Source organism: Dipodomys ordii, unplaced genomic scaffold (genome assembly GCF_000151885.1).
Source record: "Dipodomys ordii isolate 6190 unplaced genomic scaffold, Dord_2.0 Scaffold43, whole genome shotgun sequence".
NCBI classification, from domain to species: domain Eukaryota; kingdom Metazoa; phylum Chordata; class Mammalia; order Rodentia; family Heteromyidae; genus Dipodomys; species Dipodomys ordii.
The window spans coordinates 8,265,366-8,288,939 of record NW_012267259.1 but is presented as its reverse complement, the minus strand read 5'-3'; the positions used below and the strand labels follow the sequence as shown (position 1 = coordinate 8,288,939).

The 23,574-nt window shown below is 42.5% G+C and overlaps 1 protein-coding gene across 5 annotated transcripts in view; it reads right to left on the bottom strand.

The window, feature by feature from the left end:
* The window catches only part of Nedd4l (neural precursor cell expressed, developmentally down-regulated 4-like, E3 ubiquitin protein ligase), a 299,659-nt gene that overhangs the window by 112,564 nt on the left and 163,521 nt on the right, over positions 1–23,574 (bottom strand). For all 5 annotated transcript variants that reach the window (XM_013018975.1, XM_013018974.1, XM_013018977.1 and 2 more), the window contains 2 exons: positions 21,368–21,406; positions 18,261–18,314 (listed from right to left, as the gene is read on the bottom strand). In XM_013018975.1, coding sequence (XP_012874429.1) covers positions 18,261–18,314; positions 21,368–21,406 — 93 coding nt within the window. The remainder of the gene's footprint in view (positions 1–18,260; positions 18,315–21,367; positions 21,407–23,574) is intronic.

Genomic DNA, 23,574 nt, shown 5'->3' with positions numbered 1-23,574 from the left:
AGGAAGGAAAGAAGGAAGGAAGGAAAAAACTAGAAGAAAATGCTTCTTAAGGGCCTCTCCTGGGGATGAAGCCTGTAGGATAAATGAGTTATTTCCAAAGCTATGGATCTGCTCTGTAGCCTACACATTATTCATCAATGGACAATATGCCTATAATAAATGCAATCTGCAAATCAGAATTTGACTGTGGTGCAAAACTGCAAAAAGTATACCACCCACATCGTGATGAGCCCCGGGCAGCAGGAAGCATCTTGAAATAATATTCCCCAGAGGAGCTTTGTGAAAAGCCTTCCATTTTGTGAAGCACCACAACACAAAAATAAAAAGCGAAGAAGGTGGGCTGACCTGCTGAGAGCCCCAATGACCAGCCTTGGTATCCCGGCGGATCAACAGGAGCACTGGGAGGAGGGGAGGAGGGTCAACACAGGCCAGGGACGGGGCTTTGGGCCTTAAATGGTGGCCTCAGCTCCCATCGGCCTCCTCAGTGTGGGCCATCCCTTCTCTGCTTGATTCCTTCCCATGGCTTCCCATCTCTTATGTATACCTCATGATTGAGCAACCTCCACAGGCTCCACACTCCATCCCTGTGTGCCCAGAACCACCACGTGCGCATCCTTAAGGCTCCACCCATCTCTAGGCACACCTGGGCACTAACGACCGTGGTACTTGGCTCATCCCTCTGGAAGTATCTCCTCCCAAGGAGGCGCCAGGCGCACTGGCCAGTGTCCCAAGAAGGCTTTCCCTAGCTGCCCCAGCTACCCTCAACCCGCCACCCGGGGTGACCCTCCACATCTTCTTCCACACACATTTTGCCACAGGATTTCTGCTCATGTGCTTTCCTTGTTCTGCTTTGTTTACTACTGTGTATGGGGCGTGCAGCAGGAGCTGCGTTTACTCCCTTACCTACTAGCAATGCCGTCCAGGCACCGAGCTGTCATCTGTCTCTGGGAGGCTCACCTGGGGAGGGCTAGCCATTCATTCAAGCAGCAAAGAAGTTCCATCAGTGCAAAACAGGGAGGGTTTGGGAATGGTTTAAACAAATATTATGATGGCATGAGTCAGAATAACATGACCGTCTCCTTCGCCCTGGCATCCAAAAGACACTGCCAAGACAAAGGCGCTGAAATGGCGACCAACACTTAGCACCACCCAGATGTTCTCCGTTCCCCTGCCACGACACAGACATTAGGTGCAGATGTTCCACCGTGGCCTGAGCGCTTCAGATTAGGGCCATTCGTCAATCCAAAGGTGAGCGGGGGACAGGATGGTTCTAGAATTCTCTACCATTCACTGACATACAATACACCAAGCTTCCAAAAGCATTCTTTATTAGTACTTGATTAAAACAGACTAAACGCGTTCCCCAAGTTTGAAGCATTTGTCCAGAGAGTGCAAACCACGCTTGATTTTCTTTTTCATCTGTCTCTTGTTCCTTGGTCTTACCTACCTCTGGCTTCTGGGAAGTTAAAGATCTTTTCCAGGGCCCCCCTTGGCGTCACAGTCCTGGGATCAGCACCTACTGGGCCTCCCCCAGCAGAGCAGCCTGCTCGCACAGGCTCTGTGAAGGCACCACAGTGTCTACCTTCCACACATGCGAAACACAGGAAAAGAATCTAGAGACAGCTGCCAAACTCCAGGTATCCTTCAAACAAATGTTTCAGATGGATGTGGACTGCCGAACATCGCTCTGCCAAGAGACAGCAAGCCACTTTCTCAGTGATTTCTCCCAGAGCCCAAAGTCTCAAGTCCCTGGGAATTGTCTCAGTTCTGTTTCTCTGGGTGATGTCAGCACGGACCCTCAAGGATCCTACCAGCCCTTCATCTCAATTAGGTTTAAGGTACTGATTTAGAAATAGGAAAGACAGACAATTGCTTTTGTGAATGAAACTCCAGGTTCAGTAGTATTCTGAACACAGGCAATGGATACCTACAGAGACGACTGAGATATATAATTACATTAACTTCAGGAAGCATATTCTTATGAAAACTAGTGTTTTCATAAGTATATGTAGTGACTCAGAAAACTACAAGCTGGCCCATTCTACACATGTATCGGCTAAAGTAAAAATTTCACATAGATTAAGGAAACGATTAAAAAGGCATTTATCCAGAGTTAGGTTAGTGGCTTATTTCTATACTCCAGCTACAATGGAAGCAAAGATCATAAGGACTACAATTCAATGCCAGCCAGCCCAGGCACACATTTATAATCCCAGCAACACAGAAGGCAGAGGATCACAGTCTGAAGCTAGCCGTAGGCAAAATGCGTAAGTAAGTAAAGCAAAAGTCAGGGGCATGGCTCAACAGCTCCTGACTTCAGACCCTGAACCGCTAAAAATGGTCTTAGACATAGATATTGCTGCCCCCCCCCAAACCCCGTCCCACCAAAGAAACCTATTTTATTAGTAGCTAATACTCTTTTGTATGTACCTGTGCTCGTGAGCATCTATGCCATTACTGGGACTTAAACTCAAGGCCTCCCACACTTGTTTTGCTTTTTTACCAAAGGACAGCATTCTACCACTTGAGCCATGCCTCCAGTTCCAGCTTTTTATGGGTTAAATAGAGATTTGAGTCTTACTGATTTGTCTGCCCAGCCTGGATCTGAACCATGATATCCTCAGATCTTAGCCTTCTGAGTAGCTAGAACTGCAGGTGTGAGCCACAGCACTTGGCAATGGTAAAGCTCTTGGTTCAGCACTCATGAGGTCCTGGATTCAAACTCCAGTTCCACAAGACAAACCAACTGCAGAAAAACAGAACTCCCTTAAAGGATTCCTTTTAAAACTTCCGGTCAATTAATTCCAATATGTCAAACTGCAAGAATGGTTTAAACTACTTCAATGTGTAAAAATGACTGTAAAGTCACATTCATACCGCTACCAGCTATTTCAGTATACTAGTTTCAACTTCAAATTTTCGGTATGTGTTATAGTTATTTGCCATTTTCATAAGGTGAAAGCTGCAAAGTGTTGGGAGCTGGGGCCAGGCCTTTCTGCCTTCATCATTAATCTCTATTCATTCTTCTGTGGTTTACATCACAAGGTTGCAGAGTTGTGAGCTGGGAAGCTCAGTATTTTTCTAGTATTTACTAGAACTTTCACTACACTGATAGGAATTTAATAGCAAAAATATGTGCATAGGATTATAGATATTGAAAAGATACACAATATGAGAAACTTGTATTAATCATTAAGAAACACATCTGTTGTTTCCCTCTGTTTTTTTAAAATTTCTTCCATGGCTCAGAAATTGAATATTTTTATGTGGCTGACTATGGTCCAACTTTTCTGTGTGTTTCCTTTCCTGTTACCAAGGTTAGGAATTTATCATCATCATCCACATATCTGATACTCAATTTTAACTGCTTCTTATCTTATGAAGTGGAATATTTTACAGGAAATTATGTATCTTGAATTTTGTTTAGTTTCGGTTGTAGATCCAACCAATAATATGAATTTTCCTAGTGACTCTATCTACATAGAACTGAATATGGTTTATTTGAATGGAGATATGTGTGGGCTTTTTTTTTGGTTAAAGCTAAATTCATGTAATATTTAAACATATGTGTGGTTTATAATTAAGATCACATTCCGCATATCATAATGTAGAGTATAAATTAACATTTTGGTACATAATATCATTGTAAGCAATAAGAGATACTTGGGTATGTTTCTTTAGTTCTTTGGGATCCATTTTCTATTGCATCAATACCTAAGTTAATATGAAATCAACTACATAAAGAAAGCCTGCTCATCACTGTGTAAATTATGCTCCTACCACACAGTGTTGGGACAATGGCAACTGTCAGATGACTGTCCAGTTCTCTGAGGCCACCATTCAGTGTCGGAACTGCACTGTGGACACTCCCACTGCCCAGCTCAGCCAGACAAGTAGGCAGGGAATAACATTGAGGCCACTGGCCAGTAAGGAAAAAAGTCACCCAACTCCCTGCTGGATGAAAGAAAGGGGGACAGTTCCTACGGTTAAATATATCCCAATATTCTTCAGTGACATTTCTAATTCCAATATGACCTGATGTGGGTAGTAGTGGCTCACACCTGTAGTCCTAGCTACTCAGGAGGCTGAGATCAGGAGGATCTCAGAAGGATCAGACAGAATAGTCTGTGAGACTTCATCTCTAATTAACCAGCACATAACTGGACTGGTGGCAAGACTCAAGCCATGAGTGGGAAAAGCTGAGCATAAGTGTATGACCCTGAGTTTAAGTCTTAGTAACAGCACCAAAAAGACCCCAAGGCAATTTGGGGTGAACAAATACAGCCACAACATCAGTCCTCATCAACGTTTTCGCACTGGTCCACTAAGATAAATCTGATCATCCCTCACACCCTAGCTTTGATCATGTCATTACGACATTCTTCCTGTGCCTGCTAGGGCTGGTGCAAGCACTCGCTCACTGTCTACTCTAGAGAGTATAGTACATAAAAGCTTTTGCTGAGTTGGCCTCACAGCCCCTCCCTCCCGCCCTCTCTTCTCTCTGCGAATCTGCAAACTCACAAGCCTGGCTCACCAAATGTTCTATTTCCACCATTAAGAGGGGAAGTGCTAGGCACACTGCAGTTATTAAAAAACAATTATTCCACACATAAAATGACTATTTTTCTACCATTGTCAAGGTTAATGCCTTAGTTTCTTTGTATTTTAAATGAAAGCAACAAGTCTTATAATAAGTTCTAAAGCATCTCGGCTCGGTGAACTCTATGAAACAAAAACCAAAAAATAATCCTCGTGCACATTACCTGGAGAAAAAAAATACCATAGCATGAAAAGGCACCCCCAGCTGAAGAAGTCCACCTGAGAGGGTGGACAGGCGTTGGCCCCTGTGTACTGACCTTTGGCCCACGGTTTCTAGTAAGCGGTTAAATCAAAAATTGAAACCAAGTTAAAATGCTTACTGTTTTTTGGATCACAGTTCAAATCTAACCTTAAGCAAAAAAAATTCACAAGGCTCCATCACTTATCTAGCCAGCAAAAAGTCAGGTTGAAGCCGGGCACCTGCGGCTCATGTCAGTAATACTAGCTACTCAGGAGGCTCAGTTCTGAGGCTTGAGGTCTGAAACCAGCCCAGGCAGAAAAGTCCCCCTGAGGTAGAACTGTGGCTCAAAGTGGTAGAGCACTAGCCTTGGACAAAAATTGCTCAGAGACAGCTCCCAGGTCCTAAGTTCAAGCCCCAAGAGTGGGCCAGGGGGTGGGGGGTTGGAAGGGAGGGCTGGGAAGGTGGCTCAGTGGTAGAGTGCTTCCCTAGCATGCATGAGGCCCTGGGTTCAATTCCTCAGCACCACATAAGCAGAAAAAGCCAGAAGTGGTGCTGTAGCTCAAATGGAAGAGCTGAGAGACAGCAGCCAGAGTTCAGGCTCCACAACCGACCAACCAAAAAAAGGTCAGGTTGGAGATGTGGCTTACTCAGTAGATTCTATGTTGAAAATGAACTACAGTATACAACTTGTGGTGGTGGGGACAGGTGGGAAAGAGGTAAGGAAGGGGTGACCCTTTCTAAAAAGAAATGTACTCATTAACCTGACTTATGTAACTAACTCCTCTGTATATGACCTTTATAATAACAATAAAAATATTTAATGAGAACAGTATTTAAACAAGTAGAATGCCAGATGAGCTAATGCAAGCCCTGAGTTTAAACTCTAGGATCAAAAAAGAAAAACCGCAAACATAAAAACAAACACAAAAACACAATAATAGGGAAGAAATACTATGCTAAAGTCATTCTAATACATGAAGAGGATAATATCAAAGACAGAAGAATCCCAGAGCTTTGGACTAGTTTATTGTACTCACATGATGCTGATTCTTTAAGAAAGTCAAGAGATATGCAAGCACTACACTGTAACTCCTAGCCTAAAAATACCTTCATCTGAAAAAGTGCTTGGTTTTGGGGTAGAGTTTAATACGAACAGGTCAGTACTTCTGTTCCGTCTCAACATTTCCATTTAACACAATAGTAAAAATCTGAACCAAATCTCTCTTTCTCATCTCTTTCTTTCTCCTTTCTCTCTCTCTCTTTCTCTCTCCCACACACACACATACCTCCCCGCCCCACGAAAAACTCAAGGAAGTATGACATATGTGGGTCATCACATACAGTTTTGAAGGTCTACAGTTCTCCATTATCCACTGGAAAGAGGGATGCTGAGTAAGTTTCTCAGGAAGGACATGACTGCTCATGGCTAGCCACAGATAGTGAATGATGGCTCAGGTGAGAGCAGGTGGGTCCCCTCTATGGTGTGTGGGAAAAAAAGCTACTTGACTCATTGCTACCTATAAAAATGGGCTCTGTGAACTTCAGGAACTTGAGAAATATAGATCTGCCAGAGAAAATTCTAGTTTCTTGTTATCTGGCAGAACTTCATCCATTTGGATAAATGAGTACACAGCATACTATGTACTAGTAAAACAAATGAATAGTTTAAAAATATAGGGAGCAAGGAGAAGCAGTCAGGAACTGATACTAAGTATCTGAATTCTAAAGTTTAGGGATAATGTTCAAATGCAGGAAAACAGTACTAGCTCGTGCCTGCGGCTCATGCTTATAATCCTAGCTCCTAAAGAGGCAGAGATCTGAGGATGACCATCTGAAGCTAGCTCAGGCAGAAAAGACCTTGAGACTTCTATCTCCAATTAGCCAACAAAAAGCCTGAAATGGAGGTATGGGTCAGGTAGTCGTGCAAATCTGGACATTTTGATAATGACACACTCAGCTGACAATTTCAATTGCAACAATTAATTTTTGTGCTCCTTCCCCACCATTGCAAATGTCTTGGCAGTACAACTAAGAAAAGGTACTTAGAGATTTTAATTAGTATTCCTTGAGGAATCCCAGTAGTGATAGGCAGACAGTGTCAGACAGACAGACAGACAGACACACACACACAGAGGCATACTCACACACAGAGGAAAGCTGGTCTCCTTTCAAATTTATACTTTCATCTACTGACCTGTCTGGTTACTAAGCACTTACTCACAAATATCAGAACATGGTATGGTTGCAAAGTGATCTATAGACATAAAATGCAAGCTTCTTGAAATTCACTCTTCTCCATCCTGAAAATGAACTTCCTGTTGAGACTGGGTGATGCCTTGGAGACACACCCAGAATTTAGGGCACAGCACAAAACCATCGGGGCAGCAGCAGGCCCACTCACATCAGAACACCTGTCTTACTTTTTTTTTTTTTTCTAAATCTATCCTCTTCTCTAGTTGAATTTGCCCAAGTAATTCACTGCTGAAAAACAGACAGAGACAGGGAGAAAATACTCCAATGAGAACACGATGCCCCTGAGATGGACATCTAGCTTGTAATTAGTCCCCAGTGGTCCAGGGACTCAACATTTGTAATGCCTACTTCCATTAATATTTTCTACACTCCACTATTTTAGACCTTTAAAATATTCCATCTAGATGGCAGATGCTCTGTTTTGATGCTCTCTCTTGGGCAGGTCCTGAGCTAGTATGCTTCTGGAGTGAATTAAAGGAATTAGGAGATTGCAGAAAAGGTGACAAACTTCTGAATCATCATCACCAGTGCATTTTGCAACGGGATTCCCAATCTCTGAAATTTGCAGAGGAAATCTGGGTGTTTTGATAACTACATACTCAATCGACAATTTCAGATTACATTCATTAATTTTCTCTCCTTGTAAATGTGTTGGTAGTGTAATTAAGAAAAGATATTTAGAGATTTCAGTTACTATTTCTTGGCAATATTCATATACAGTTATAAGTATTTTTTTACTTAAAAATCTGCTCAATTGTTTCAAATTGTACAAGTAGATAAAACTGTAAGTAGATCCCTTTCTCTCTTTCTTTCTTTCTTCCTTTCGGTGCTGGTACTGGAGCTTGAACTCAAGAGCCTTGCACTCTTTCTTTGCATTTTTTGCTCAAGGCTGATGTTTTCTCACTTGAGAGCCATAGCTCTACTTCCAGCTTTGGGGTAGTTAAGAGTCTCACAGACTTTCCTCTCATGGCAGGCTTCAAACCACAATCCTCAAATCATAGCTTCCTGAGTAGCTAGGATTATAGGCATGAGCTCCCAATTCTTTCCAAAACCTGTATCATCTCAGGGTGGTGTTAGGGACAGACCCTCAGGAAAGACTAGATAACAGCAAAAAGGCCATCAGAGCTGGCATTTTCCTGAGGAGACACAACACATGTGATCCGTGTGTTTAATGCCAGGCTGCCCAGATTCTAACTGTTCCCAGTTAGCCTGACTCATACACTTAGCTCATCGATAAGCAGCTCCCTCAGAACTGCCTTATTTACTCCTAACTAGTGACCTAAGAAGCTACATAGTGTATGTATTTCTAATGACGGGAGAGTAGGCTTAAAAGAGTCTTAACTCCTTCAGAGCCCAGAGCTAGTAAGTAACCTGCCCAGCCTGGCTCTTCCTTCCATAAGGAAGTTACCGAACAGAATTATTGATAAACCCAGCAAAACACTTCACACCACAAGATGTATTAAAGCTACCGTTTGGCTTAACGCATTCTTCTTAATTGTGCAAAGATAAAAGTAGGTAGGTAGTAGGTAAAGATGTATAGTCTATCATATCTATGATACATTATGGCATACCATGATATATACAAAATGCTACCTAATGACCGTATCACACCTCTCCATTGGGAACAGTTCACAGCTAGCTGTAAAAACCAAGTTAGAACAATTCCTGCACAACAGGAGAGTCACACATTCCAAGCAAAATATACAAAAGTATTCTTCAAATTGTGAAATGTTAACACAGGGTCCTGGTGATTGAGTTGACAAACACAAATTAACATTAGCCTTTTTAAAACATCCCTGGGAAAGAGTGGAAAGTTGCAGTCATATAAATATAAGATTATTTGTATATATGACCACAAGAAGAAAAGATCTGGGAGGGGGAAAAGTTTATAAAATCCAACCAAAAAGCAACTGATACAAGGACACGATTTTTTTAGATATGAGCCTTATATCTAAAATAGCACTAAAAAAAAATTAACCCCCTCCAAACATACTCTCAAAGAAACAACAACCTAGTTAATAAATAGGCTAAAGACTTAAAGAGTTTTTTCAGAAGAAGAAATAAGAATTGCTAAAAGACACATGAAGAAATGTTCAACATCTCTAGTCATAAAAGAAATGCAAATCAAAATAACATTGAGATTCTACCTCACACCAGTTAGAATGGCCATTATCAAGCAAACAATAACTGATGCTGGCCCGGATGTGGCCAAAAGGGAATGCTACTACACTGTTGGTAGGAACGTAAACCTGTTCAACCACTCTGGAAAGCAGTCTGGAGGTTCCTCAAAAGACTAAACATAGAGCTTCCCTATGACCCAGCAATCCCACTCCTGGGCATTTATCTAATTGACCACAAACAAGGTCACATTAAAGCTACCAGCACAACCATGTTCATTATAGTACTGTTTACCATAGCCAAGATAAGGAATCAACTCAAATGTCCTTCAGTGGATGAACAGATAAAGAAAATGTAATACACACACACACACACACACACACACACACACACACACACACACACAATGAAATTCTGCACTTTCATCAGAAAGAATGATACTGTATCATTCGTAAGGAAATGGAAGGATTTGGAGAAAAGTATATTAAGCCAAGTAAGCCAGACCCAAAGAAACACAGGTGCATGGTTTCCCCCATTTGTAGTATTAGAATGTTCTTATAAATCTACAAGTAGACACAATGGATGGTAAAAGAAAAAAAATTACACTTGGACATGACAAATTAAACAGGACTCCTAAACATTCACAGTGAGACCCAAGGAAGATATTCTTAGGAGAGGATCACAAAGGATCAATATTTATATACATATGATCATGTAAAATGATGTTTATCAAAATGAACTCCAAGAAATGGAAACAGAGGTTTTTTTGTTATTTGGCTTTTTTCACCTCCTTTGCCGCTGTTTTTGATTTCTGTGTCTTTTGTATTGCTATGTAAGTTTACCTGTTTTGGAGAGGGGAAGGGGAAGCACAGAATGGTGGTACAAAGGGTGAACTAATTCAGCAGTGATACTCACTAGACACTATGTTGAAAATGAACTATATAATTTGTGGGGGAGGGGGTCGGATGGGGAAAAACTGGGAGAAAATAAGGGGTGACACTGTTCAAAAAGAAACGTTCTCATTACCTGACTTATGTAACTGTAATCCCTCTGTACATCACCTTTAAATACATTTTTTAAATACACCAACTAATATTAGTATAAAATATTTTCTGTATAATAAAAGCATCTTCTCTACAAGGTTCAAACTGAAATGTTTTCCAATTGTAAAAAATTGGATCTGGTTATTCCTTTGTTGAACAGAATGAATTTTTATTCACAAGACTGAGGAGCTATTTCTGTTTAGGATCTGCTAAGAGAGGACACAGAAAAGTTCAGAGAGCCAGGGCTGGAAGGAAAGAAAGACATTCCCTTCCTCTTAGTGTGGGGAAGAGGTGTGAGAATTCCTGCTTCTGTCCCATGGGTCCTCCTCCCTCTGTTTACGTTACAAACTCTTGTGTCAGCAAGAAATTGAGATGGTCCCTGACCCTTTCCAAGGAACTAGTGTAATGTTATATACACAGTAGGCCTTAAACACTTAATAACATTAATGGGATTCGAAAGTTGGCTCCTCTGGCTTGTAAAATGCAGAATTTAGCAGTTACTATGCACAAAACAGTATCCAAAGGGGAGCACATGTGCTTCAGTAAACGTTGACGCAACATCTTTGGAAGAACTCTAACACAGTTAGATAAGCAAACCAGATAGCACCCCAAATATAAGCTAAGGCAATAAATTAATTTATTAAATGACTACTACTTATGATTTAGACCGGACAGATTATTCTAAGACCTCGGAAATCACTTTGCTAACTGTAACTGAAAACTTTAAAATTAATGCTGCTTTACTGATGATGGTTGACCTGGTAGGAACCTATTATCCCTGTATTTTTTCTAAGAACTTAGCTGGTTAACATTTTTTGCAGTCATGTCCTATTTTCGATTTGGTCATGACTGGGTATTTGAGAGACTTAGGCAGATAAAAGTACCCAGCTACTTACTGAACCCTATAGTAGGATCTGAGGCATAGCTTATGAAATCGAGCACATTTGTACAAGGAATCCTAAGAGATATTCCCAAATGAAAAGTTTTTCTATGTCAGCCAAAACCCAGACTGTACTCAATCTTAGCTTTTCATGTAAACTTAATAATGAAATGATATTCCAACCAAAGCAGCAGATATTTGAAACGAAAAAAAAAAAAAGATGGTGGCAGCCGGACTGCAGACGCCCCAGTAAATGTTTTCCTTCAAGATAAATAAGGCTGAGGCAGCTGCTACCTCCACTTAACACCACTGGTCCATATGAGACACACACAAAGTTGCTGGATAGAGCAGATGGTTTTGTCAGGGGACCAAGACTGTTTTTGTTTTGAAGGAAAAGAGCTTTTGCTTGAAAGAAAACCATCTTACTAACTACCTACTAATTTATGTACATGTGTAAAAAACAGACACATACATCTGAACGTTGCCTATGTCCTACCTCTTATTCTCTATTTCTGAATTTCTAGAAACCTTTCTCCGTCACATTAACCTTGTAAGCTAGATCACACTTAGAAGATACACACATTATAGTATAGTCTGTTTACTTTTTAAATTTCATGAGAAATCCTAGACCAAATGAGAATTTAATTCAAATGTCTTTGGCCTTGACATCTGAAGTGCACTAATGCAACTGAGCACTTATCCAAACTCTAGAAAATGGGTTTTTGTCCCTCCCACCCCAATCTTTGTGTAGTGGGGGCGGGGCAAGCTCATTGTGGAACTGTGCTGCTTGGTAAAAGCCTTCATAATGTATAGTAAATGTATAGTATTATATTGTAAATTATATGGCATTGTATAATAAATGGTATGGGCTCAGACCAAAGTAAAGCACCCAGCCACTTTCTAATAAAAAAAAAAGTGTTGGATTATAATAGAAAGGGCATGTGGAAAGAGAGGAAGGAAGAAAATCTATTTGCATTTGGCACATGATTCACCTTCACGAGGGTGGAAACCAATGAGAAAGCATGGATAAAGTTTGCTTCAATCTCCAAACTACTTCTGGTCTGAAAAGATAATTCAAAAGTGAATTATCTTTAAGTCTCACAGGCATTTCACAACTACATCCTAAAACTTGTAATCACATGTCTTTGGGCAGGGGCGGGGGAGATATGCAATGCCAAGTATAAGGAATCTGTTCTCTGAGAAAACACTCAATGCCTAGTGATTACAATAGAGAAGAAGAAACTTAACAAACCAAACTTTTCAACTTCAAAACCATGAAAACTGTGGTGTCATCACCAATCTGATAGTCAGCAGCTGTCTTTCTTTACTCCATTTCACTGAAAGGTGGTGAGCAAGAACCCTGCCCCAGTAAAGCCACACTCTCTTTCCTGGCTGCGTCTACTTCCACAGCTGGAGTCGGGCACTGACTATTCTATATACAGCATCCTTGTCTTAGACACTCAAGCCTGCAGTGTTAGGTTGCAAGACTCCCAGTTATCTGATCATTCGTGAATCCCCATCCCAGCCTTGCCTAACCTTGGTCCCTAAAGCCAATCTGCTTCACCAACACATCCCTTACTGCCATAAAAGTGACGCTACTCTTATATAGTACTACCTAGTGGGACCAAAAGAAAAAAAAAAAGTCAAAGACATACAGAATATAATAAGGACTAATGAAGCTCCAGCAAACAAGGCCAGATCTTACCTACGCTTGCTTACTAAGAGACTAAAACTCAAGTCCTTTGCAATAGCCTCTCACTTTCATCAAATAAAACTGATGGGTGTTTCTTTGTTTTGTTTTGCTTTTTGCTTTTTTGTAAAGAGAAAATCTGTCACAAGCTATGCTTGCAAACAGTTTCAAAGTGCATGTCCCAACATTCAAATTTGGGGCAATGGTTTCTTTTGTTGGCAGACTGATGTTAAGTAATAAACATGTCAAATTCTTAAATTCAGAAAAAAAAAGAAAGGTGTGTGTGTGTGTGTGTGTGTGTGTGTGTGTGTGTGTGTGTTGCTTGGCTTTGGATTTCCAAGTTAGAACTCTTTGATGTTGAGGACCTAGAGAAAAGGTATTTTCCGAACAGGGAAACACGTTTCGTGGATCTCCACCAAAACACTGGAGCAGAGCTCACTGAGGCAGAACGTGGCCCGGGTTCCACTGGCCCCCAAAACAGGGAAACTGCGCGGAGAGGACGGAGTTCTTACAGTTCCGCTGCAGAATAAGCTTTAAGGAGTGGCAAGCTGGCTTCCGAGGGGCGCATGCGCACACTTACCCCGGCCCGGGCCCCCGGGGGACCTGGCCTCTTCTCCTCTTGGGGACTCGGGGGGGCTTCTTCGGGTCCCCGGGTCACAAGAATGCGAAAATGCTGCTGCCCTGCGTTTTGATCTTGCCTGATCTTAAACATGCATCCTTGGCCGCCCTGCGAGGTCCTCTCCCCGGAGTTCGTCCTGCGGATCTCCGGGACCATCCTGCCGGCCCGGGACAGCGCCTCTGGGGCGCCTCGCTCTTCGGTGGGGCTCCCCCGGCCCCCCCGGGGCTGGGTGGGGTACGAAGTACTCCTCTCCAGACGAATGCGGGGATACCTCACCAACCTGTCCCCCTTGGTGCCCGTGAAGCCAAAATTGAAGTCACCACCCAGTCCCGGAGCACCTGGATGGGGCTGCTGCAACTGGAAGACAAAGCATCGCTTCCCGGAGCTTCCGGAAGCGTCTGGAACGTGCTGCAGGGACCAGCGCCGGGGCTCGGGGGTGGCCGGGCCGTCGGGGCCGAAGGGCAGCAGGCGCACCTGGCGCACGTCGGCGCTGGAGGCGCGGTGCTGGATGGGTCATCGGCGGGCCCGGGCCACCGCACGCGGGGTCCGCACGTGCCGTTGACCTGGGGCCTCGGATCCTGCAGCGGCCCGGGAGGGGGGCTCCCGGGGGTGTCCCTCGGGGGGGGCTCCTTGGAGCCCCTGGGAGCCGAGGCCCTGGCGATGGCGGCGGCGGAGGCCTTGTCCCCGAGGTCGGACGCCGCACTGGGGGGCCGGTCGCCGCCGGGGCCCTCGGGTGGCCCGCACCCCTCGGTGGCACCGTCGGCGGCCTTGCGCTGCAGGGAGATCTGCACGGAGGAGCTGCGGGTGGGGCGCGCGTCCACCCCCGCCAGGAGCTGCGGGATGAACATGGACGAGCTGCGCTTGAGCGCGCCCACCCCTTCTTGCAGCCCCCCGCCGTCCTCCCCCCCTGCGGGCTGCGCGCAGGGGTGCGGGCCGCTCCTCCGCGGGAGGGTGTGGAATGCCATGGAAAAGTCGTCTTCTCTCTCCTGGTCTAGGATCTCTGACTCGGGGGCTGTGTTGCTACGACCAGAGCCAAAATGAAACCGAAGCCGATGGGCCATGGTGACCAGGGGGGCCGGGAGGGGAGAGAGGGCCGGCGGCAACAAGGAGCCCGGCACTGCCAGAAGTCAGAACCCAAAGACACCAACTCCAAGAAAAAGCGTCCCATCTGCCAAACCGTTAGCACTGCGACCAAGAGCGACAGATAGCAGAAATAGCCCAAGTGGCAGCGGCATTCCAGGCATGATTGGATAAGAGCAAAAAGCTCTGGTCTGCACTGTGACAGAGGGTAGGATGGCCAGAACCACATGACCGCGCGCTCCCCCTCCAATGCCCGCGCCCGACGCCGCTCTGCCCCCCTCGCTCTCGCCCGCTTGCTCGCTCTTTTTTTTTAAACAGCCACAGCCTGAAACAGCCCCTCCGCAGCTGCTGCCGTCCGGTCAGCAGAGGCGGCCCAGCAGGGAGCCCCGAGCTCACTTCAGCCACACTGCTGCGGATCGCACCGCATCACCCGCACCGGGACACTCTTCCCTTCCCAACTCCACACCCAGGGTGGTGCCAGGGACCCCGGATTAATAAACACCCAGCATACCATGGCTGCATCTCACCCCCAAACTGACAAGCCAAACACTGGCTGCACCTCACCCCCAAACTGACAAGCCAAACACGGCTGCACCTCATCCCCCAACACTGACAAGCCAAACACGGCTGCACCTCACCTCCCAACACTGACAAGCCAAACTAGGACTAGGAGGAGGGAGAAAAAGAAAAAGAAAAAAAAAAACTTTCCCAAGTGTCAGATGTTGTTTGTTATTTATGATATTACTACACTACCATGACGGAATGCAAACTCATAAAACGTACTATAAATACGATTACACACCCCACCGAATGAGTGTCCTTTTAATGGGAAATAATTAGACCATGATCTCCCAGTAACAAAATAGCTAGGAGGAGGCGCAAAGGGGGGGAGGCAGGGTACGGCATACCACAGGGCCAGTTGTGTCTGGTCCACCTCTGGGTACTATAAACATTTTTCATTAAAAAGGGGGAGGGGGTGCATCTCACATATGATATGACCGTCAAGACACAGAAGTACCAGAGAAAAGGAACTCAGCTAGAAAAAAATATTCTCTCATACATGCCAGGTTGGAGAAAAAGAACACCACCAATACCTCTCCCCTTCACCCCCCCACCCCCCCCAAAAGGAAGGAAAACTGGAGGATTATGAATGCGGTTTCTGTAGTAATTTAACAGAAGAAATGCTGCCTGGAGCTATCCAGTAAGAAGTCAGCAATATTTCCATAGTTGGGACGCAAACGTGTGGAATCTTGCTAGGTTTGCAAAAGTCAAAAAAGAACCTAATATATACAAGTGCACATTCAAAAACCTGTCATCAATTTGTAGCTCACTTGGAAATTGTTTTAGACTTGGAAATTGTTTTAGAATTATGATTTTCTATGATCCAGAAACAGTTATTCAACAGAGATTTTTTTTCAGTGGGGGGAGGGGAAATATCAAGCTGCAAAGAATGATAAACGCTTATTTTAAAATCTGCACATCAACAGCTTCAGAGTGGAGGGCATAGAAAATTAACCTTGTGTTTACAGACATCCAAACCTGGTTTCTAGAAGCTTGAGTTTTCAATGCCAAAAATGACCTCTACGAGAGACATGGAAGCTGGTTTGTTTAAATGCTAGAATGTCCAAGCTGTACTACAGTCACGTGCTGTTCTTGCTGGATTAATAGCCAACAAAGAAAAAAGCTACCAGCAGCAGCATTCTCTACATAGCAGAGACACTGTGGATTTTGCCTGGAGCAAAGCTAAGTGTTAATATTATAAAACACCGTTCAGGTAAACTTTGCATTCACAGAGGATTTCTTAAGAGCTTTGCATTCAAAGTCCTTTGTAGTTTCCAAGGACAGATCCCACTGCAATCATTATTTTAGAACATGGAAAGGGGAAACTTTGAAAACAGTGATTGTCTTACTAGAAGAAAATTAAATGGTGAAATCAAAAGTATCAAACAAGAGGCACTTTTCCCCAAAATTCCATCTTGCTCAGTACATATAGTCAGGGTTATCTATGGAGCCTGGGATCTGCAGGCAGTTACTACTATGGTACATTCACTGCAGTTCATGCTGTTCCTGTTGGATGAGCTCGAGGGGCAACTTCACACAAATAACAAAAGTGAATTTGTTACTTGGAGATGGTAATAATCATCATCCCTAAGGTACAAAAGTGTCCAACTGAGTACAAAGCCAACAAGATCTCATATTTATAATAAGATAGATCCTGAGATAAGTATGTCAGAATCTGGAAGTGTTATGTGTTGGTAAATAATGGCAAGCATACCAGATGGAATACATTCTTGAATTTTTAATAAGGATGAAAAGTTCTGCCTAGTTCAGCTCTGAGCAGAGTTGAAGGGACAGGGGTTGGACCCTGTGTGGATCTTTAATTATGTAAAAACTGTAGACCAGGGTTCTCTGATTTCTAAGGTCAGGGAGTTCCATAACATAGTTTAAGATGCCTCCTGCAGATATATCATGATATATTTTGTTAACCTCAGGCTATTTAAAAAATAAATCATGAACAAACAACCCTGGAGTTTCAATTGAATTCTGCAGAAAGAGGGGCTTGCAAGAACATCCCTTTTAACCAATCAATGCAGGTTATCAGGGAAGTAAATTTGAGTGTAACTGACTGTACTGGGTTTGGGTTTTCGTTTTGGTTTAGTTTGGGTTTTTTTTTTTGGGGGGGGGTCAGTTGTAGGGCTTGAACTCAGGGCCTGGGCACTGTTCTTGACCTTTTGCCACTCAAGGCTAGCGCTCTACCATCTGGAACCACAGCGCCACATCTGGTTTTCTGGTAGTTAATTGGAGAGTTTCACAGACTTTCCTGCCCAGGCTGGCTTGGAACTGAGAACCTCAGATTTCAGCCTCCAAGTAGCTAGAATTACAGGCATGAGCCACTGGTGTCCAGCTTACACTGAGTTTTAATATCACTTCTGAGGGTATTTTAAAGACATATATTATTATGTTGTTGGCATCATTGGAACACTTGACTCTGGGGTTTTATCTAAGCAAACAAAATACTTTAAGCCACATTTAATTCTAAAATTTCTTCTCTACAGTGAATAAATCTTCGAGTCCTTGCATAGATATCAGCAACTCTGTGCATACATTCTATACATCAATCTCAATATTCAATTTGAGTTTATGCCAGTTATATACAACCAGGCATCTCTTTGGAGATGTCTGTGTTTTGGAGGGGGCTAGGTTTGCCATCCAGGACCTCACACCTACCTGCTAGGCAAGTGCTCAGCCACTGAATTACACACACCTGGCCCTTATTTTTGTCTCTTTAAAAGTACTTTGAAAGATTTCTCTTGAGAGTGTACCACTTTTAAAATATTCCTTAATTGTACCTGCTAAGTGTGGATTCTCCACGATGTCCCTCTACCCCCCATCAACTGTTAATTAGATTTTTGTTTCCCCAGAGAGGATCACCTGAGAGTTGCTTTGAATACAACGGTGTGATAGTCTGGCATAAAACCAAAACCTTATAAGGCTGCCTTCTCTGCCTCATGGCCTCCTTACAAAGTTGTCTACTGTTCTGTATTCTCAAACAAGAACCTACACATTCATGCTGAGTGCATCACGAGTAACTTTCATTAGTATTAACTGCTAAAACCACATATATGTTCAAATAATTTTTTGTTAACACTATTTGTGAAGATTTTGCACTTTTGTTGTAAGAAAAGTAGTTTTCACTTCAGGCATATAGGCTGTTGTCTGTGTGATCAAAACACAAAGTTTGAAAAACCCAGTATTTAAGAAAACAAGCAAAGTTTCAAAATCAAGAACTCACTCACCAATCTGTTTTCGTCAAATACTTCGAACAAGAGCCTGTGATTAGATGGGTTTACCTGGAAGGGATATGAATAATATTTCAAAAATGAATAGAAACCATTTGAAGCAGGAAATAAGGGACAGAAAGAAGAGAATCAGGCTTCACATAACGCACCCAAGTCAATGTATAATTGAAAAACAACCAACCTGCTTTTCTGGAAACTATGTCTATAAATAAAATCTTTTATGATTGATTTTGTTATTATTCTATCCCTAATATGAAGGCATATCAGAAAAAGATACGGCCTTTATCTTGCTTGATGGAGGGGGAAGAGGAGAGTCCCTAATTTCTTTTCATGTCTAGACACCAAGGTTCTATCCTCACAAAGACTCAGACTGAGGAAATCTGTTACGTCTAATAATGATAATGATGATGGTGATGATGAAAACATTAAAAACGCAGCCATTTGCCACTATGAGATAATTTTGAGGGTACTTTTCCTTGTTAAATGTTAGCATTGTATGATCTCATCTAATCATCACAGCAGCCCCCACAATATGTAACTATCATCCCGATTTCATACATGAAGAGTTAAAATTACAAATGAAGCCGCTTTCCCAGAAGCCCCAGCCAGTGTTGGCCAATGAGGACTGGACGCAGGTCTGTCCTTCTGTTCTCCCAGGCCTAAGCTGTAAACAATTAAAACCAGCAAGAACGATGTCCCCTTTCCCAGCAATGTTAGCCCAATGACAGAGTAACAGGCTTTGTTTTTGTTTTATTGGTCGTGGGGCCTGAACTCTGGGCCTGGGTGTTGTCCCTCAGCTCAAGGCTCAAGGCTAGTGCTCTACCACTTGAGCCACAGCGCCACTTCCGAGTAACAGGCTTTGATTTGTTTGCTTCTTTCTTTTTAGTAAAACCTCCCCCCAAATGGCTCATATCATCATCCAGGTTCATAGCATTTTCTAGCTACCAAACCGGCAAGACATGGTACCAGAGGTGAAATTTTTTTTTAATGTATACTTCTTTATTTATATAAATGGGGTTTTAGAACAATCATCTTATGTGGTGCTGAGGAATCGAACCGAAGGCCTCATGCATGCAAAGCAAGCACTCTACCACTGAGCCACCTTCTCAGCCCCGAGAGGTGAAATTTATATGGGAATCTAAAGCAGGGAACAAACCTATACCGAGGAAAGACTTCTCTCTCCCATGTGAGAGACAAGGAACCTATGGAGACTAAGAATCCTTCAGTCCTATTTTCCAGGTCACAAAACCTACAATCGCTAAAGCCAGAGGCATGACCCAAGCCTACTGCCACTAGGTCTTGGCTGCTTCCTGACACAGTATGAAATGAAATCACACTTGACCATGAGGCCCAGAGATCTCAACTTTTGCTCCTGGTCCCTTGGTCTGCTCCTGGCTGCTAGGGGCAGAGCCATCCGAGAGAGGACAGGTCTGCAGCTTACTCATCAGCTCTGCCAAGGGCTGCCTATCCTCAGGCTGAAACAGAAGCTGGCACATCGTCGGTACCCAATGAAGTTTTAAGGAGGGCACCAAAACAAAGATCTTCAAAGCATAACAACAAAAGGAAAAATTAAATGTATCTACAGCTTAGATGCATCAAAAGAAGTTTTGGCTATATGAAATCTCACATAAATACAGTTCAAATAAAAGAAGTGCAGATAATTTGGAATTTCCCCCAAAGAAGAAAGATGAATTTGAGAGTTAACAAAGGGCCACCTCTCAGTACTGAATTGCTTTTTGGTCCTTCACAGAGTAATTTAAAATACATCTGGCAGAGGCTAAACACAGGATCTACGAAGTATTAAAATATCAGTGCCATATTTCAGCTCTAAACATAATAGAAAACAGATGCAAGATACAGTCATCCAAGGTTGGAGCCCAGAATATTATTTCAACTGGAAGGAAGAGGGGACCAATATGTGGGTTTTGTGGCACTATTGTTCTTGGGTTTTGTGGCACTATTGCTCTTAGGATTCTGCAGCAATCAGAAGATTGAATCTGGAACATATTTAGGAGGCGAGCAGTGTTTTAACATTACAGCTAAAGGACAAGTTAAGTATTTTCATTTTGAAGAGGAAAAAATACCTTCTGTTTTTCAATTAATAGTTGGGCAGTTTACTATTTTAAAATTTTTGGTTCCAAAAAAACAGCAACCAGCACAAGGGCTCACAAAGCAGAAATCTCGGCTAACTCACAGATGAGAATTCAACTGCTCTAAAAGATTAGATATAAGGGCTGGGAAGGTGGCTCAATGGTAGAGCGCTTGCCTTGCATGCCTGAGGCCCTGGGTTCGATTCCTCAGCACCACATAAGCAAAGAGAAAAAAGCCGGAAGTGGTGCTATGGCTCAAGTGGTAGAGTACTAGCCTTGAGCTGAAGAGCTGAGGGACAGCGCCCAGGCCCAGACTTCAGGCCCCACGACTGGACCCCCCTCCCCCACCAAAAAAAAAAGATTAGATATAAAAGGCTGAGAAACTTTTTACTTTAGTCAATGGTATTGAGATTCCAGATACAATATTATATGATACACATTGATGCCCATTAATTATTTGAAGTACAAAAAAGAATTTTCCTTCTTAACTAGAATACAATTGGTCATCTTTATTTGGGGGTGTATGAGGTGAACAGCTATGTTGGGATCAAACAGGGGCCTGAAAAAAGTTCTAGGCAAGCATTCAACCACTGAGCTGCACCCCAGCTCCATCATTGGTAAATAATTAATGATTCAGTTTATTATCATGTTTCCTCTACTGTTTTACTCTCTTAAAACAATTTATCATATCTGCCACATAGAAATAATTAAAATATTGTTTTCAACTGCATTTTATCTTCTTTTTTTAAAAGAAAAGTTTGAGTTGAAAAGATAAAATATGGTAGTTTGTCTATTTTACCTCCTCCCCCACATTTCCAAATCTAACAGGCTAGATTTTGGGACTACTGCTGTTTTTCAAATCTGGGGTGTATTAAGGAGTTACCTAACTATTTCTCATCTTAAAAGGCATTTCTCATTTAAAATGTTATAGCTCTCCTTCCAGATGAACCTACTGTGATCTATCAATCTAGTGAGAAATAACAATTATGACCAAAAAATGAAAAAAAAACTTACTCTAAAATAAAATTCTTCATTCCATTTCGGGTTCAGCGTCTGGAAGAGAAATTATCTTGTGATATCTTTTACAGTCTTGCAAACAGTTGCTAGTACAAAGCAGTCTTTGTTTAAACTTATTTTTTTCTTGATAAAAAATTTTCAAAATGGCAATAAAAGCAACATTTAGTCAATTATTTGAGACTATTCTATAAACCAGACTAGATGAGAAGGGAGTGAATTTTTTAAATAGGTGATTCATAGCTATGAAACCATAAATTGCAAGCTATCACCAAAGGAAAAACACCGGGGACTTAGAAAGAGCTATCATCTGAAAATATGAAAACGTCTCCTTCAAGAAATTAGCATTGAAATGATGATTCCTATCAAGAAGGAAATGAACTTTGTTGAACAATTCTAACTTTCCTTCAAAACAAGTCTGTTTTGAAGAATAAAACTGTTCATTATTTATATGAATTGGGACATTTGAAAAGTATTTTATAGAGAATACTATTTAACAGATTTATATATACACACATACTTACACACTAGTTATAATCAAAAGGGAGGTATTTTTTTCTTTCCCAATTAACTAGGTTAAAAAAATATTTGTCTACTTATCCTTCAACCTTTCTTACCATCTAGCCATCAGCCATCTTTCTATGTATCTGCTTAAGTGCACATGAAATAAAAACATAGCAAAGATATTTCTTTCAAAACACTGATTCAGCCAGCATATTCTACAAAGAAACATATGCATATGTTCATATCTTGGCACAGCCATAATGCTCACATAGACATTCTCTCTTTTAAAACTTACATGTGAAATGAGAGACTGGAAAGTCTGCTTTATCTACAAGTCTAAGGTGTTCTGAGTCAAACAGATATTTGCTTTTATCAGTTTCTTTCCTTTAATAGAAAGAAGCAAAAGGGGGGGAAATCAGCATGGTGTACTGCACGCACACAAAAAATAGAAAACGGAGCTCACAGAACACTGAACCCACATTTAAAAAAGAACATTCAGCATTTTCTCCACCCACAATGCCACAGAGAATCTGATCCTAAATAATAGGGGCACACACTTTGGGATATGAATGGAGCCAGGACAGCAAGAAGGGGGGAAGGGGAGGGGCCAGGGCCAGAGGGAGACAGAGGCAGCCTTGCCTTGGGCTTCAAGTGACCCAAATCAGCAAGGGGGAAAGGGGGGCGACAGGAGAGGGAAGCAAACGACAAAAGAAGAGCACAAAAACGAATGACGGACCAAGTCAGGGCCACGAGGAGAGGAAGAGGCCGAGTCCTTGGCAGAGTGGGGTACACACATACTAACCAGGATGCTGGCTGCCTGGAGACCAGAGAGATACTCTCCACCGTGGGAAGAGAGGGAGGAGGAGGAGGAGCAGGGCGGATCTTCTGAAGAAAATACATGGCAATGCCCCCCCAGAAACAGGCTTGGATCCTTGGCTCCTGGCCAGCAGAAGACCAGGACGCCTGGCTGCCTTCCCTGTGAGGTGCCCCCGCTCCACTGGGAACAGAACAAGTGACAGCGCCTAGTACATGCGGGAACAATGGTCTCCGTCCTCCCAGGCCTCCTCCCACTCATCTCCACACTGCATTCTGTTTGCAAAACAGATTCTCACTGCTAGTCTCAATGCCAGGTGGAGGACAGACTGTTACTGCTGCTTCCTACACAAAATGACCTGGCTATGCTAGAGATCTGAGGTGTGTGCACGGGAGCTGTGTAATTTTTTAGAGCAGTCGTGTTACTCAGGAAATGTTTATCCACGTTAGGCTATGGGACTAGTTCCCAAAGGTAGGGAGAAAAATAATAGAAAGCCACAAACAACTTAAAAAAAATAAAAAAGCAAAAGAGAAACAATACTATGGAAAATAATGATAAAATATGATAGAAAAATATGCTATATATCATACAAAATTGACAGAAATCTTCATTAAAGTCCTCAAATACAAATAGGGGAACTAGATGACATAATCATGGAAACTAATATTTAATAAAATACTATATGTGAAATTTAGGAAACTAAAACACACACATAAACATGAGTAGCTTCATTATTAATATATTCTATGTGTTTTCATGCAGCAAAGAAAGTATTTCCCTTTCTCTGGTAACACTTGTTTCCATTTTTTTTTTTTGCCTGTGAATTCCACAAGCCATTCCAATTCATTAAATATATTTAAAATTTCTTTGTGCAAAATAGCAAGTTGAC